Source organism: Lepisosteus oculatus, chromosome 6 (assembly GCF_040954835.1).
Source record: "Lepisosteus oculatus isolate fLepOcu1 chromosome 6, fLepOcu1.hap2, whole genome shotgun sequence".
NCBI lineage: Eukaryota > Metazoa > Chordata > Actinopteri > Semionotiformes > Lepisosteidae > Lepisosteus > Lepisosteus oculatus.
The window spans coordinates 13,195,562-13,214,126 of NC_090701.1; the positions used below are offsets into that span (position 1 = coordinate 13,195,562).

General features: G+C 35.8%; 1 protein-coding gene across 11 annotated transcripts in view; it reads right to left on the reverse strand.

Moving 5' to 3' along the window:
• Window positions 1–18,565, reverse strand: part of dip2ca (disco-interacting protein 2 homolog Ca) — a 222,912-nt gene that overhangs the window by 16,851 nt on the left and 187,496 nt on the right. For all 11 annotated transcript variants that reach the window (XM_069190998.1, XM_069190995.1, XM_015354823.2 and 8 more), the window contains 8 exons: window positions 12,945–13,025; window positions 11,627–11,750; window positions 10,806–10,927; window positions 9,627–9,738; window positions 8,900–9,009; window positions 5,907–6,037; window positions 3,285–3,453; window positions 741–911 (listed from right to left, as the gene is read on the reverse strand). In XM_069190998.1, the coding sequence (XP_069047099.1) occupies window positions 741–911; window positions 3,285–3,453; window positions 5,907–6,037; window positions 8,900–9,009; window positions 9,627–9,738; window positions 10,806–10,927; window positions 11,627–11,750; window positions 12,945–13,025 (1,020 nt within the window). The remainder of the gene's footprint in view (window positions 1–740; window positions 912–3,284; window positions 3,454–5,906; window positions 6,038–8,899; window positions 9,010–9,626; window positions 9,739–10,805; window positions 10,928–11,626; window positions 11,751–12,944; window positions 13,026–18,565) is intronic.

The following is an 18,565-nucleotide window of genomic DNA, read 5'->3' on the forward strand; positions in this document are numbered from 1 at the left end:
TTTCAGTTGCCTAAAGGTGGATAATATGTGTATAATTCAAGGAAACAACATTGTATCTAGAAATACACTGCCTAACATATTAAATAGGAAACTCAATAAGAACAGCAATGGTTTCAAGCACAAGAAAAATGCATTCTAGTTCTTTCAAAGATGTTCATAGATTCGTGAAGATTGATCACCTAAGAATTCTTCTGTTGCAAGCAAAGTTGATTTTAAAATTCTGTGAAGTTAAAGACAGGTGTGTAATAAGGACTTTATAAATTATTAAAACAAAATAATGACAAAAAAAGAATATGAGTGCACCTACAGTATTAATTCATCCATCAAAATGATTTGTGTTCTGATAAATCAATAAACTAGTATGGTAGCTGTATACTCTATTTCCACATTCAAGAGGATTCCTTGCACCAATAAGTCAAGGTTCTTTTCTAAGAATATACACTTTGTTTAACTGAAATGTATTAATTGTCAGTGAGCTATACCTCACCAAGCAAAACTGTAATGTTGTCTCTTCACCATTAAGCAGAAAAACTGGGAAAGGCCTACAATAAAATTACTAATGAACATAAATAACTAGCCCATATCTAAAAGCGAAAACGAATGTGCCCTACATTCTTAAGTGAAAAATATGAATGGAACATGACAAAAATTGAAGGCCAGACAAACTTCTAATAAGGATGTATGGTAGGTGGAGACTTTTTATCTAAATATTGTGAAGCCGAAGATATCAGGCCCCTGACCTGTAAGCAGATGGCCAGGTTGACTCTGCAGCCGAAGGAGGTGCTGACTGCCCGAGGGTGGAGGCCCAAGTCCTTGAAGAGCTTAGAGAAGGACTGGGTGAGCGAGATCCTTGGTCTCTCCTCTGCCACCACCACACACGTCCGCACGCGAGACAGGTCGAGCCCTCGAGACTGAGAGAGAGAACACAGCAGCTCAGGACCCTCTGCCACACGAGATACCAGGAGCTGTCAAATCTCTGTTTTGGTCTTGGTGAATTAACAGGTACTACTGTATGTTAATTTAGGCAACATTTCACACTTTTTATAAATGAAAATACTAATTGCAAAGAATAATATATTTTAAGTCACTTATTTGGCAACCTTAGGTTATTTACATCTTGATTAAAAAGCTTGATAAATGTATAAATTGAGTTTTTTTATTTATGAGATTAAGAGAAGTGTACACAAACAGTATGAAGGCCACAATATGGACATACAAATTGTATTACAGATATGGAAAAATGACTTCATTTTCAAGAAGGAAAGATTTCTTATTATACAGTAGTTATTGTCTACATGCAGAATCTTCAAGTATTATTTGGCAAATTATGAAAACTTGTGTAAACTACACCAAGACTAATAACAACTCTCAAAATCCTCCACAATCATCATTACTTTAAATCATTTTAATTAATTAAAATGACTTGATTTTTTGGATCACAGTAAAACAGAAAACACTCCAATTAGGAAGTAGAATTGCAGTCATGTATATAATGTATGGTGACGAGATAGTTTAAAAGCAAGAATGATGGTGGTAGGTCCCCTTTAGAGTGCAGGTTGATTGATATTCCAGACACTGTCATTCTGCAGTTTCAAATGTGTTGTTATTTCTAAGGGCACCTGTGTAGAGCACTAGTTAGGCTTCTGGACTCATTACTGGAAGCTTTAAATCCCAGGTGAAACACTGCTGTTGCATAGTTGAGCAAATTACTTCACCTTTATTCTTGTAAACTAACCAACTACAGTATATAAATAAGTGTGAATTTAAATTGCTTGTAATAAAAGCATCAACCTCATAAAAGTAAATTATGATTTACTTTTAACTATGTCTAACTTTGAGATTTAAACTTAGTCTAACTATGATTCCAAATGTGGTGGCACACAACAAGCCATCATTTGAAACGGCACAATCTGTAAAAGGGTATCTTCATCTTAGATTTAGCAATGATGCCTTAAACTTGGCAGAAGTCTATGAACTCACAGCATTGTCAGCAAGAATCGAATCTCTGCTCTAGTTTATGATTCTACTCTTAAAATGGCACTTTTTGCACAGATTGCAAAATTAAATTGTCTCTGGCGTCTCAGAATGTACTCATGATAAATGTGTGGTATGGGTGGCTTGATAATTTGCAACTGTGCTTTTAGGCTGCATATTTGGCATAGTGGTTAGCACTGCTGCCTCTCAGCTTCAGGGTCCTAAGCATCATACCAGTCTTAAACATCTGTCTGTACTTACCTCTATATGTCCTTTCCTCTATGGCACTGTGATAAGATTGGTCTTTGTCTTTGGTCTTTGTATGTAGGTGGAGGAGGTGTTGTGTGTCCTCATTCCTACCTGGGGATATCCTATACGTCTGGAATAGGCATCAACTTGCCACAATCTTCTCATGGAGAGCAACTTAATGATAATGGATGGACTGTTCATTGCACGATTTACTGTACAGGCACTATAAATCCCATTTGAGAAATTACAGTCTAGTATAAGAACATTGAGCTTTGGCGGGAATTTCTATGCTGCCTGTTTTGAATAGGTTAGAATACCTGAGTGCAATTCATTCCATGTTGTGTGGTAAAAACATGAGAAATTATTACATTCAATATGGGTGAAGATCTGGATTACATTACAGAATACACAATTTATAGCACCAAACAGTTGCTACCACAGTCTTTAGGGAATCCAAAGGCACTGTTCAAACATTTGTTAGAAGTGCCAAAATGTAAAATAAAATCATTTGATGAGGAAAAACTGAGTTGCACTTGGTTTACATTCAGCAAAGCCCTTGATTTTTAATGATATGGCCTACTGTGTTAATACTAAACTCTGAGCTCCTGTTTGTTCTTTGCAACCATGGAAATGTAACTAATTTCAGAATTAACTTTGTATAGAAAAAATTCTGTTTTTGTGAAAACACTCAAAGCCTTTTGAGAATATTCATGCAGGAAGTGCATTACTACTTTTAGACAAGAATTTAAAAATATCTGGATAAAAAGCCATTTATGCACCTATTAATCATAAGATTTACTGTAAGTAATTACTCCCCCACAACGTCATAACTAATATTGCTGCATTAAATATTACAGAACTTGAAGTAATAGTTCTTCATTTTAGAGGGGAGGGGTGCTGTAATAATATCTCTCAATCATATCATGGCTTCTTAAATTAAACAGTTAGCATCCTTGAATTGATTAGGAACTATCACGCTAATGCGCTAGATTGGTCAATGAACTCCTTTTGGTTGTAAACGTATCAGGCTCTTATGTTCTTGAACAGCAAAAACCTGGTACCTTGAGGGATTCTGTTTGAAGGCCCAGTCCCTTGGTACACAGCTCCATCACAGAATATGAACAGAATGTGTCCCGCACTTTGTACTGACTGACTGCAAGAAGCCACAGTGCTGGGTTTGTCTCCAGCTCTGAGGGAGGGATGAGGATGGACTGGTGCCCTGAATACACACTTCACGGGAGGGAAGAAGAACACAAAGAACAAATGTGTTACAACCATGTTTTAGGAAATGTGCTGTGTGAAACTAGAAGAAAAAGCAGCTAGAGTGAAACTGTCACTCTAGCTGTTTTTTTTTGGAATTCAGTTAGACTTCTAATGTCATATTTCTCTTACCTTTTGTCCCTTCACCAAGAAAAGGTCCATGAGGCCAAAAAGAAGCAATTCAGTTTTGGCTCCATGCATCACAGAATCGTACCCGTTTTGTTCCAGTTTTCTAATGTTCTACTACATCAAAATAACATGCCATACGTAGCCCACTGAGTTTAACAAACTAATTTTAAGTTGCTTTACAAGTTCTTTGTAACAAGTTCTTTGCTTCAACCTTTTGTGAGTTCTTGCCTAGTCTTGGGTGTTTTAACTTATTCTTTCATCATTGTGTAAAGTGCATGCTTAATAAGATAAGTCCAAGATGTTCCACTTGTTCCTCATGATGAACTGTTCAGCTGCATTGACTTTATTATGATCCTGCATGCTAAAGAAATTTCCAGCAAGCATGGAAGCATTTTCTTCTATGTAAGCAGACAAAATGGTTTTTGAGAAGTTCAGAATTCATTCTACTGCATGCCATCATCAGTTACATCATCACGACGGCTGAGTGAGCCAGTTCCACAATGTCATGGTGAGGCTATGGTACTACTGTACCTTTACCATGATCCTCATTGGAGCATCTGCAGTTCATTTCCTTCTCCACACCTTCGCTCGTGGGCAAGGGTTAATCGTGGTCTCTCCCATCTATAACATTTTGTTTCACATCTCCCTATTTCTCAGCACATTTTAATCTGGGCTTTCTGTTCTTGGTGCTGTTGAGAGGTTTACATCTTGCAGTGTTCGATTTGCACTTCTGCTGACCCAGCCTTCTCCAAACTGTGTGTTTTGGTACCATCACTCCTGCATTCTGAAGGTTGTTGGTAATTTCAAAATCAGTTGTTTTTAATTGACAGCTGTGATTTTTTGTTTAATTTTTAAGTCACTGAGGGCAGATGTTTTTCTTGGCCAACCCAGGTTTGGCTGACTGGTAATCATATCTGCAGTTGCTTCTTCTACATACTCCAAGTTGTTGATTTTGGTACACTCAATGTCTATGCGATGGCTTTGATAGCGTTTGCAATTGCCTGTTTTTCTTTCCAGAAAGGTATATTTTCCACTTTTGATTCTAAACAATTAAGTGTTCAATGAAGTGAGGCGGATTGCTAAATTACCTGTCGGACAACTGGCTGAATATGTTTGCTCCTTCAAAATGTTTGATTTGTTTAGTGAATCCAAACAAAGAACCTAATGTATTAAAATAATACTGGGGAACTGTATTCATCACTGATGTTTTTTGCATGAGAAATAATCACTATTAGAGTTTATTCTAATATCAAATTGAAAACCCCAATTCTAGTATTTGGAATGCACTACACATGTTTTATCTGTGTAATCACTGCTTTTTTTCCCCACAATGGAAGAGCTCTGTATTTTACAACATTACTTCAATTGTGTAACAATTCATGTTGAACTGCAGTACCCAAATTCAGCTAATATATACAGTACATATTATATACATAATATATAGTATTTGTGTATCTGCCATGTTTTTTGCTTTGCATTTTGTAGTATACATATTCTATATAAAGGATTAATATAATATGTAATACCTCTGTAGGATCCTTCCAAGAGCTAGTGATTAATCTTAAAGTGCAATTCACATACTCAGCTTAGTCAGAATTATACCTCATAATACAAACCTGTGAGGAAAATGAAACCTAGTGACCTAAGATGTTAAAGAGTGACAGTTCTCATGACATTGTTTTGACATCTGCCTGATGAGCAAGGGAATAATACATAACTGAATAATTATAGCTTATATTCCAAAAGCTGGCTGTTCTCATGCTGTCAAAAATCAGGTTAAATCTATTTTATATTCGACATGTTTTCATACACTTAAAAAATGCAAAGTAAATTCAGCTGGTGTTTAACAGTAGAACATTAACTTTAGAATACTTTTTTGTCCACAAAATCTAACTGTTACGCAATGCTTTTCATTGTTTTTCATGGCAAAGTATTAATGTTTGTTGAGATTCAAGTGTTTTGGTTTCTTAGTTACTCATTGCAGAGAATTCTTATTCAAACACATACCAGTCGGTCTCTGTGAACTTATGTCTTCAGATAGTAACAGAATTCTATAAAAAGCATATGTTTTTAAAAAACATCTTAAACTCTTTTAAGACAAAATGATTAATGCAAATGATTCACAAAAAGTCTGTTTTTTGCAATTCATTCTTAACACAAAAAGGCAGTACCAAAACAGAATTCCCATGTGACTGTGATCCAGGCTAATATTGCTTAAAGGTCCAGAACAGTGGAGCCTAAAGTCTTTGATAGAAGATTAATTAAAATATTGACCATCTAAAAGATCAGCTTACCTGCAGAGACACCACAGAACAAAGCCCAGGCCACAGTAAGGGTCTAGACAGATAGCGACCTCTCGAGAGGGGTAAAGTTCACACTGTAGCTTGATTGAACGGCAGAAGGCACTGGTGGCTGTGTGAGACATCTGCACAGAAGAAAACAAGTTTCAACATCACTCCTGAAGAAAAAAGCAGTACACCCACATGCATACCCCTGTACATCGGCCACTCAAAGCATTGAAAATTCTGTTCCAATATGGTGGATGTCAATTAGCAACTAACTGCTAAGATGGGCCGAAAGTCCTCCTCTAATCTGGAATCTTCACTATGTTCTTATGCATGTGCCCATGAGGCACTAAAACACCTGAAAGGGAGAGAATTAGAAGAAGTAAGTGGTTTCTGTTTTGCTGTTTAGCAGCTTATTCTACCACAAAGTTCAGAAAGATCTGTTTTGAGGGAAGTTCCTTAAATTGTGTTTGAAGGTTTGTTCTGTACATTCAGATTTTATTGATTCTTGCCTGAAAAGGAAACCACAGTGTGTTTAAGAGATGTTTTCTCATGTAACAATCTTAAAAGGATACTCATAACCCTTTCTAATATTGCACTGTAACTACGTATAACATTACTTCAGAAAAATCCAAAAAAAATTAATTCAGTGATTTATTGAAAAAAAAGCTATATGTGCCCTGTATATTATACCCTATTTTATACCCTGAGATGGGAGGCGATCCAGGGTGTACTGTATTCTTTCTTACACCTTCTACCTTAACTCAGCCCTGTATTTGACTAAGCAGTTATTTAAAACAGAGGAACAGAGGAATTGTTTTGTCCCTTTATGCAGTAAAACTCTTCCTTATACCTATTATCTTTTGTAAACAAAATGTGTCTTTCCAAGTTCTTTCAATATGTTAACAATGCTGCATTGTTGTAGAAAATAGCATAACTTGGTAAATAAAATAATAAACAGCAAATCAAAGGGCATCAGGTTTTAAACAAGACCTTATCATCTCAGTAAATTAAACCTATTAAGAAATTTTGAAAAAAGCACCTATTCAGAAATTTGCACCTCATCTTTTTAATAAAAAAATGAAAAATGAGTTAAGAATTTTAGGTTATAGATTGGTATGTTCTTGAAAAATGATATACAGTATAGTAAATCTGGGCTCATGTAATGATAATCAGCATGAAGCTAAAGTCTTTCATTCAACAATTTTAAGGAGAGCTTTAAAGATCTTGTTTTTCCATCACCTGAACTGTGTGGCACAATAACTCTGTCTCAAAAGACTGATATTTTTAGGAGATTCGATGGACTGAAATCAATGACATGTAATTGTAGCTTCCTCTTAGTAACAGTGAGTATTTACTTACAAAAACAAAAATGCTCTTCTTGTTTGGTGAAAACAGCTATTATCTGCTACTTAAAGGATTTGCTTGCTTAAAAGTGAAGTCTAATTTTCATTAGGTGATTCCACAAAGCATCTCACATTCCCCAACAGAATGTGAGATGGGGGCACTGTATGTCTCAACAAAAGGATTATTTTTTACAGTGCCTTCATGTAAACAAGGCCTGTCCTTGTTTAAACATAGCAACCTCTAAGGAGCTTTGAGGAGAAGTCTTATCTGGAAGTGTTAGAACCCTTAGTACAAGCTCGGATGACTAAGCCACATTCTAAAGTAACAAAAAGAAAAACAGAATGATTCTTTTTTAGAAAGATATAAGCACTAACCCAATTCAGTGTGAATTAAGAGAGCCAAAACCTGTAATACTGCACGACTAATACACTGAGAGGTATTTAGTAAGTTACAAATAAATATTGGAACCAAGAGCACTTGCTGTGTTCTTAATGACTCTGAGAATAGATGATTAGTTTGTTTGGACTGCTTGATAATTTTAATTATTGTGCAATTTCAGAAATATTTAATTTATATAATAGCTGCTACAGTTTAGAAATTTACTATTGTAAGCAGTACAATCCCAGACCTAAATCATCTACAATAGCAGAAAGGTCATGAATGAGAGGAGGTGACTTAAGCAAGCAAGAGCAAGATCCAATATTTGCTGCACTGATATCAAACTCCCCAAATATTTATTCCCCCTACCTTTCTATTAATTTAAGGGATTTAATAATGGGCTTTTATCCACCCCCACAAACGCCCTTGACTTGTGAGGCCAAGTGCTAGAACTGCTAACTGCCATGCTACAGAAGGAGTTATACTGTATGTCCCTAAATCTTGATTAATGCATTTTTTCTGTCAGTTGCAGCTCTTACAAAATAACTGCTTTCACTAGGATTTTTATCACCAAAGAAGAACTGAAAATCAGGTAGTGACCTCATTATTTTGTCCAGACCTCTAATGATGACCTGAAAAGCTTGCTTTATATTTACAGTAAATACACTGAGTAGACGTCATCCTAAATCATCAAACTTTTCTTAATTTAGCATGACTAAAGATCTTTTAATTATAGATAACTGACATTTCCACCGATATTTTCAAACTGGACAAAAATTACACTTTGGTAAAGGGCTGTTGGTGTAGAATTGAGGAAGGGATGGCAGGTATTAAACTGGGAGACAGTAATGATGTAAAATAGTGGGAAAGGGCATTTTGTTTTTGTGTTAACTGAAGTTAAAATGCCATTCAAAGCACACACAATACATTTGCAGGGTTTCGGTACCAGGTATTAAAATTGGTATCATAAAAGCTAAATCTGTACAGTCAGAGATTATGCCTTGACTAATAGTAATAATTGGTAAGACTTTTATGAAGTTCAGAAGTTATGTGTTTTTATTCAGTTATTCATCTTTCTCCTTATCTACACAAGGCACAATGAATGGGACTCTGTTTCTAACTGTAAACAAAGACAGGTGCTAAAGTAAGCACAGCTGAATACTTCCTATAGAAGAACAACTGGTTCAGCAACAATTCGTTTGTGTATTTATTGAACACTGATATGAGAAATGCTTCCACCCCCCAAACAACAGGGCTCTTTTTCTCGAACAACTAACCTTGACTCCCGCAAGCATTCCTGTTGTGGACACGCTGAAATCCAGGTAGGCCAAGGCGTCCGGATTGGAGGGTTTATAGAGCTGAGGAGGCCTTTTCTTTGGCAAATCATCTAAGTGGGGGTGAAAAAAAAAGCCATGTGACTTCTTTAGGAAAATTCAACTTTTTTGTAACACCTTTTCTTTTTTTAGGACTCCCATCAGATTCCACCCTTCACTTTCACAGTGTATGTCTTGCGTCCTTTGGTTCGTATCGGGCATCTTTTTGCTTGGTGTGAGTCAAAAAGCAGATTTTTCCCTGTTAAATCTTAGCCTTTTCCTTTCAAATATCAAACACTCCATTATTAGTTAAACTGAAAAATATGATCTATTCAGGGGCTTTCAAACTGTTCGGTGAGTAAAGGCGTTTTTCCTGGATATCGGTTTAGTCCAAAGATGTGTGCTGGATGCTTGGGTTATCTCTGTCTCTCTGCACTGTGCCTTTGGACTGTTGAAAAGGGTCCGAAGGCACAGTGGTTTGTATGTTGGAAGACACGTATATCTCTATATACATTGATAATGTTTTGACAATTCCAGGCATAAAAAGAGAAATATGAAGGATGTAACTAAAACAACACAAGTACAGGGTGGCCAGAAGAGATGAATTGGGGGAGGATATTTATGAGCCTCAGACTGGCTTGGCACTAGGAGACCTATTAGAAATCTGGGTCTTCACAATCTATCCTCCCACCTGTGTCCAACACTGGGGGCCACGTCCTGACGTCAACTGCAGCTGATGCTTCTCTTGACCTCAGCAGTTTACATATCACCTGCGTTGTCATGATACAGGCTGACCTGCTGACCTGAGAAGGAACAAACCGCACAGAATACTGAATCTCTATGATCTTCCAGATGTGTCATAGTACAATGTACTGTATATGGGGTTGGCTTTGTTTTCTCTAAATATTCCTCAGAAATAAAACAGCTACTGAAATATACTGGGTGATAAAATAATAGCATTATTGTTGTGTGTACAATATTTCAGAACAGACACACACCTCAAACGTTTATGTTAGTAAAAAAAGAACTTAACAAAAAAAAAAAACAGCCAAACTTTCTAAACTAATTAGTTATAAGATTAGACAGTGTTATTAAACTTTTATGCCTTAGTGGTACTGTAATTTATAAAATGTTATGGAACTATAGAAAAACACTTATTACCTTCTCCTACATGATGTACTGCACAATCAATATTTTCTAGCAATTCTATGACATTCTTCTTTTAATTTCAAATTAAACCATACTCTGATATTACTTAGACATCTAATCCAGAACATATTTTGTCTTTGGTAATGAAAAATGCTTAGCTTCAGCAAGAACAACAAAAAACCCATTAAAATCATAGTACTTTTTTTACCTGATAAACTAAGTGAAACCCTGATAGGTTTGGTCTCTTGACTTACTGATTCTATGTTCAATGAAGCAAGAACACTATCCTTTTAAAACTAATGATCTGCCTGAAGACCCACATCTAGCTTTAATAGGGATAAATAGGGTTGTGACAATGGGCACTGAATCTAGCATAATAGCTAAAAATGTAATTATTGAAAAAAGGGTGTACAATTCAAAAGAAGTGCAGAGCATTTAATGTAGTTTGAACCGGGCTAATGCAAATGCAATAATGAAATACATGTCTGACATATTGGATATTTTTTAAATTTAAAACAAATGCTATAAAATACCATGTTAAACCACTGACATTTCTTTATATAAAATCCCACACAAGCGGCTTTATTGTTTTGCTTGTCGCAGTCTTCTGTTCAAAATTACAGTGCTGTAAAAGCTAGACTGGGCTCACTAGGCTTTTATCAAAACAATTGCTGTAGTACACTGCTTTTACAACACATTACCTTGCAGACCATTAACTAACCTCCACAATCATCTTTACAGTGGGCAGGGTAGTGGCTATGTTCTGAGGATGCGGAGGTCGCACTGTTATTGGCACACAGCCTGCATACAGACATCCATAAAACGCTGCGATCAGGTCTATTCCTGCATGAAGGACACAAGAGAAAATTCTCATTCTTAATCTGCATCCACAACTAATCAAACCTTATAATAACAAGACAGAGTAGGAAAAAACTACAGTATTATTCACAAGAAGGTGTAAATGAGTGTGTAGCTTTAAACCTGTTTTTTGAATGCTGCCTTTATCCCCTTGTCGGCATTCGCTGTGCTTCGCCGAGTCCTTTCATTATGGATACATGGCTCTTTGAATAGTCCTTTAGCCATGAAATTCTGATGGAGTCTCAGTCTATAATTCATCCTTGGAGCCTGTCCCTCGCCTGAATAAAGTGTATCACTCTCTCTCCTGTCTTCCAAAAGCTTGTAAAAATACGAAAATCCCTGTGCACGTGTTTAAGAGGGTGATAGAAGTCACACTGATCCAACAGTAACTCCCAATTAAAGTGGATGCATTCTCAAGCAATTAAAAAAAACTATATGAAAACATTTCCCTTTCGGTTTGAGAGGCCTAAGCTTTAAAGTGATAGGACAAAGGAAAATAAGATAATCGAGGTGAGGGCTACACATTGGCGGTGGAGAGGAGTCCCCACTATCTGTAAACCGCTTAGAGTGGAGCTTTATGTAACTGTAAGGAATTATTCATTATTATCATGTATTCAGGACCAGGACCCGTGTGTTGTGAGAGCTGTTCTGATGACTTGCCAACAGGTTCAGGGCCTGACCTACCTGGGGGATAGACCAGAGCAACGTGATCTCCATCCTGCAAGTGACCCCGTTCTGCCAACATGGCTGCAATCTTCTCTGCTCGCTTGTGGAGCTGAAGGCAGGTCAAGGAGCTGGATATTGTTCCCTGCGTTACACAGAAGAGCAATACCTTGAGTACAGAGTACCTGTTGTAGCGATGCAGACAGAATGCACCCATGAAGACTAAGCATGCGAATTGTTAATTGATTCTAATTTTCATTTTGTTTTTAACTGTTAAAGATTTAATTCTATTCATTTTCAGAACTGTTTGTTGCTAACAAAATATTCTAAGAAATATGGAATATTAAAAAAGAAAACCTAATTTTTTAATGTGAAACAGAAAACCTTATATAAGTAAATAATGATTTTCTTTCAACTGTCCCTTTTATCCTTATGAAATAATTGTGAGAACAGGTGGAGTCATACGGAACTCTACACATACTGTACAGTATCTGCATTGTTTTAAGTTTAAAAAATGTGACCTTAATGTTTTCAGCTACCCAAAATGTATTTTTAGTCCAGTTGTGTTAAAGTGCTTGACAAGCCGCCAAAAAAGTACATACAGTATGTAAGATAGTATGTGATATGTAACATTATTATACTTCCAGAGGCAAAACAAAGCAAAAGTCAAATACAAAGAAAAGTATGTGATTACATTATATTACCAGTTATGTTTTTGAACAACATTTTTTTCAAATTTTCATTAATATAAACAACAATAAAAATAAAACTTAAAGTTTTACTGAAATAGCCAAAAAGTACTATACTGCACTTTACAGCTGGACTCATTCAACTCTCCAAAGCAAAATTAAACACTAAATACTGAAAATATCTGTTGACTGTGCTGGCAGCTGCTGTTTTGCGATTCTGAGACAAAGCCGATGATAAAGCATATACTCTGTCAAAAAAACCTACCCTTTCCTTATGTACGTAAAACAAAAATATGTTCTGGACTTTCATACTGTAGCACTGAAAGCTTTAAGGAATTAAACTGTAACCCAACACAATAAATTAATCCAATAGATTCTAGTGCTGTAAAACTCAAACCATAGACTTTTTTTCTCTAAAATGTCCTAAAAAACACTGTTATAGATTTCAACACCTGCAAAACAACAGAGCAGATTTTTTTTTCTGAAAAGGACAAAAGTAAAGATTTAAATGTAAAAAGTCTTAAGTACTAAACCAATTGACCATCCCCCACAAACTATGATACTTCAGTTTCATCTTTTAACTGCATTCAGTGCTCAATGCCCTTTTGTGATCCAGTGCAGAACAAAGAATACTGCAAACAGGCTCTCACCCGTGAGTTGAGCAGTGTGTACAAAACGTGATCAGGAGTGGTCTGTGCTCTCCACTGTAGGACCTCAGAGAGGAAGAGGAACTAAAGAAACAAAAAAGACAAAGTCTCCAGTTGAATGACCAAAGACAAACAAGACAGTATTTTATAGCTCTACCATAAGCTGTAGATTTTGGTCTAAGTAGCACAAAGAGAGATATTGACATCAGCATCCCTAAAGAGCTCCATTTTTCAAACTGTCTTCAGGAAGGAAACCACACAAAAGACAGATTAAGTTACAGTTCGTGTACAGTACATGTCCTTCGATCTGAAAACTGGACTTTCCCCGCATTTCATCTGAAGTTATGTTAATTTCATTTATATCATAATCATGTCAATAAAAAAAATAATAATAATCAATAAGGGCAGTAATGCATTTGAAAGAACAAATGTAATGAAGAATACCAATAACACAATGCCTTTCAGAGCAGGAAATAATATTATTTGTATTTGTCTGTTTTCTCTAATCATTCTTGACAATTTATTATGCTAATTAGGGTTGATTACATTAAAGTTCAATTTTAACTAAAATATTTTTTTATTAAGTTATTTTTTTTAATTTGGCAGCATCTGACAATGTTCCACATCATATTTGTTTAGACAGAGTAGTGTTATCATCGTTTATATAATGCAAAGTTTCTCAGGCTTCCTGATTTTTCAAGAGTAATCAGAATATTTTTTTCTAAACTTGTGGTAGAAAAATTAAAAAAGAAGCATAACAATGAAACCAACAGGACTTCATTCATTAAACATTCAGCATACGTGTATCAAGGACTTTCTCATATTTGAATCAGAGGTTTAAATTGCTATTTACTTCAGCTGTAATGTATTTCTAGTTGTAAAATATTATTCTAAATTATGTGGGTATGCACCCACAGAATATTTTATTTTACAAATATGTATATATGTGGACTCGGAGTCAGAAATACTGAGTGAAGTTAATATGGACCAATGGAAGAACATGTTCCACTTCAAACCTGTAGATAAAAAATATGCTTGAGGTAAAGCCTGTAAATACAACCAATAAATAAACACGATGAATGACATATTATTTAAAAATAATATGGTAAAATATGTGTTATTGTGGTGTTTGCCTTGAGTAAATATGTTACATATTAGAAACTCAACAAGCTTGCAAGAAATCAGGTTTGACTTCACAATTTAAAACATAGGGAACTGTGAAAAATAAAACAAATGAATCAACATGGGAATATTGGTTCTTTTAACGGCTGTTTCCTGGCTCCATGCACAACATTTCTTTGAAAACGTGGAAGATATTCTCCATTATTGGATTCCTGATTTTTCTGTATTGCAAGAGTGGGCTCAATGTGTAGCCACAATGTGAGTGGTCCCTGCTGATTCACTTGAGGAAGAAACATGACTGAAGCCCAGTGGCAGTTTAGCATGCAGATCAATCCTAACATTGAATTGAACATTATAGACATAAAAATCGGCACAATCAAAATCGGGCTCAATGTGTTATTTTAAAACCCCATTATTTTTTACAGCAAGGGTTATGCCCAAGTGTTATAAATGGTCGACCTAGTTTTATTTTAAATCAACAATGGAATGCAATTTTTGAATAATATGTTCTTTTACTAGTACATTCGATATTGTATTCTGTTTTCATAAAGTAATTGTGACCACACTCTTGTCCTTTTACTTCATTGTTCCAACTTCCAGTTCTAAAAGTATAACTAGTACAGCAGTAATGTAATTATAGTCATTTTGAAACAAGACTACAAATATATGGCATAAGGACTGAATAGTCCAGGATCTGCTGTGTCCTGGATCATAGTTTTTTTTTTCCCAGAAGCTTATTTTTACCTGTTTGACTGTAAATGGGATAATTAAACACTGAAGACAATATTTAACTTTCTAATGCACCCTATTAGAACAAAGGGTACTTCCCTCTCAAATATAGAATTTAGTCTGACAAATGGATACAATACTCACCACCACACACAAAGAACACTTCTTTGCTCAGAGCCTTCTGAGCTTTATTCCATCCCCACCCAATGCGGAATAATTGCTTCGACAATATTACCCAATTGTCCCATTTATACAGTACATTGCACAGTGTTTTTTTCTTATTCATAAAAGGATTGGCAGGATCAGTAAAATGGCAGTTTTCTTGTACCGACATAATTCAGTTAACAATAAATTACTGATACATTTGCAACAACCAAAAACAGTGAAGGCATGTGCTGTAGCATTTTTTTTGGCCTTCCAGATAGCTGTAGAGAAAAACAGAGAAAGCTCAAATTCTGTACTCAAAAACTTCCAGTAGCAGTCTAAGACCATTAGATTGTTTGAAGTAAAAGCTTCAACTGTTAAAAGGAAAAAAAATGAATTTAGGATCAAGTAACTGACCTTATCAATGCAATTGGAACTGTAAAATAAAGCATCTTGGACTACCAAATTATGGTAGGATGAGAGGCACAGTAAAAGGCAGCTCTTCTCCATCCAAAACCTAATAACTATGGTATTGGCTGTCAGGTGCAGCCTGAAATTTAGACATGGACCAAGAACAGGCCAAAATGTGTTTAACAATTTTTCTTATTTTGCTGAAATAATTTGAACACTGCATCTAAATCCATGTGCGTTCTGCTTATTTTTAAGACATGCTCGATCTTGTGTGACAATTGCAAAACTCCCTGCTCTTGGATTCAAACCCACTCACTGCTAGGCCCCAAGCACACACAACCCCACTTCCTTCCATGGCAGGGTTTTACTCTGTCTTGATTTTACAGGTGGGTGACACTACTTCTGTAATGGGCTCAGTTATTGTTACACACGTAAAAAAGTATCATGTACATATGAAATAAATCTTAAATTTTCCACACTTGTTTGAACAACAACATTTTTCATTTAACTCTATTGACTTTGAACCACAAGAAGACAACAGTATGTACTGTGCTATCTTACTTGCCAAAATTACCTCAAATAGGTTTTGTTTGAAACTGCAGTCAGACATTCAAGTCCTGACCCAAAAATGGCATCCTGTGCAAAGAATGTCTCAGCTCTGGTTAATAAAACCTTTTCTCTTATAGCTGGGAGCTACAATGGGAGAGAAAGATAGCCTCACATCCAGTTGAACATTACTGTAAATCAAATTATTTAAGGAACAGAGAAAACCAAAACCCGGATAATATAGAGGGATAAAAATATGAGGCATAATTATGTTTTTAGAACATTTCTAACACAAATGTTCCCAACACACCCACTACAAATCATTATATACAGATTTAAGACGATGACAAAAAGCCTACAGTAGCTTTATTGGTCATATATTGCTTTTTTAGGACATAGTTATCTATTCTGAATTGTATTTTTCAAAATTATTTAAGACATTGCTTTCACATGGAAATATGCTTTATACATCTCAGATGTTGCTACTTGCCTAAACCACAACTCCAGAGGCCTGAACTGAGCTTCTTTTCTGTGGAACATTAGCAGGATTAACAACAAAAGGAATATGTATGAGCAGACATTGCCTGTATTAATGCATCGAAGTTAATGAATGGACATTTTATTATTCTACTCTTGTTTTGTTATTAACCCACTGTTGCACAATTGCTTAGCCCTGCTGGAACTATGTGAAAATGGCTTTCTATAAGTTCAGCAACAGAATATCATGTTTATATCTACAGTAAATACAGTAGTTGCCCTCAGGATCTGCCTTTCACCCACCATTACTCTCAACCCCTTGGGGCCAGGAAATTTAATTTCTTCTTTTACTGTACACCTAACAATCTGGAACTGTTAGATACCATTCAATGTTAAGAATATAAAGCATTCTAGAGTAGTGCTTAGGGCCTTAGGCTTGTCATAGGAGGTTGTGGGCCCAACTCTTAGGAGGGTTACAACTGTACCCCGCTTGTACAAGATACTTGACCTAGCTTGCTCTGATAAAATAGCCTGCTAAGTAAATGGAAACAGACAGATGTTAAGTTGCTTTGGGGAAAACAGTCAGCTAAACAATTTAATCACAAAAAAATGATAATAACACATTAAAAGGCTACTAGCTTGTTTGGTTGCTAAGAAGTCAGGTGGTCCGTTGGTCTCATCCTGCTTCTTCTTCAAAGAAGGCAGGGTATCGGCTTTGACAGCATGACTGAGCAGCTCATTCTAAACTCCTACATGTTTTTGTGTCAAAAAGAAAAGTGCTTCAGACATGGGTAACTCTAGCAACCATCTCACCAATCAGGACAGAAGAAGGCAACATTCAACATATTAAAAATGTGCTTGATGATGCTGTCCATGCATTTTCACACTGTAGAGTTACTGGAGATTAAGACTGTAGCAATTGTGTGCCATTTACTTAACATAACGATCACAACTGGCAAATTCACAGCTTAGACTCAAACCCACTTGGTCACCCTTAAAAGGATGAGCCTTTCTACAGACATGGTGTTATTTTACTAATATACAGTACTTTCTACGTGCATTAACAAATTCCCCCCTCATGTAATGTCTCAGATTGCTATGAAGATGCAGATTTGCTGTTTACACATTAAACAGCTAAGCCCTCTGAGAGCTGCATTACAAAACATAACTATAAAATCATTAATTGCCTCAGTACTACAGGCCGAGCTATGAAGAGAGAGAGAGCAGGAAAAATATACAAAATGAACATTTTGCAATACAAGATTACAGACAGTATAATACACAGATACATACCAAATTTTCCATCAGAACTAGATATTACTGTACGTGTGCCATTTTCTCCCTCACCCCTTTCATACGCTTCAACTGTATACTGTATATGCCTTTTTAATTTTTTTCGCTCTTTAAAATGTTAATATATCATGATGGCCTTGCATAACCTAGAAAAAGCATTATGTTATTATACATCCAGTAGAATTACTAACAAATACACTTTATTGTTTACAACAACAAACAAGAATAAGAATTTAAAAATCCACTCACACAGAGGGCCTGATTTTCAAACACATGCAGATGCTCAATGGTTACGTTGTATGGTGTCAGAAGAAGCACAGTGGAGGGTGGTATAGTGAAGGTATGTACACTATGTACAAACATAGTTCTGCCTGTTGAACCAGCAGTATGACACATGGCACATACGTGCAAAAGGGTGAATATGCCTGTATGTGTGTCATGGGGGAAGGAGTTTTTAAAGATAATCATGAAGAAGCAGAGTGGGCACTATGAGTCAGAGAATAAAAACAGCAATAATAATAAAAAAATCATCATACAGATTGAATTTAAGGCATACCTACAGAATTGACCATTTTGCATGTACTCTTGAAATCAATTTCATTGCAGCCCAATAAACAATTGAAATATGCCACATCCATTACTTTATAAGCTTTCAATTCAAACCTTTCAAATATAAACTGGTATAATCTGAAAGTATTATCAGTTATTCTTTGTAGCTGTCTTGTCTCATTATGTCCAAATGATTAGCCCATGTACATCACAGGTTGACGTGATGACTGATGAGATTTCAAGTTTTAGAAAGCGGGAATAAATAATCCCATCTTTTAGCAGCAGAACAACATGAATATGCAGAACTCTTTATAAAGCTGTAATTATTTTAGATTGCATTTTTACATTTCCTT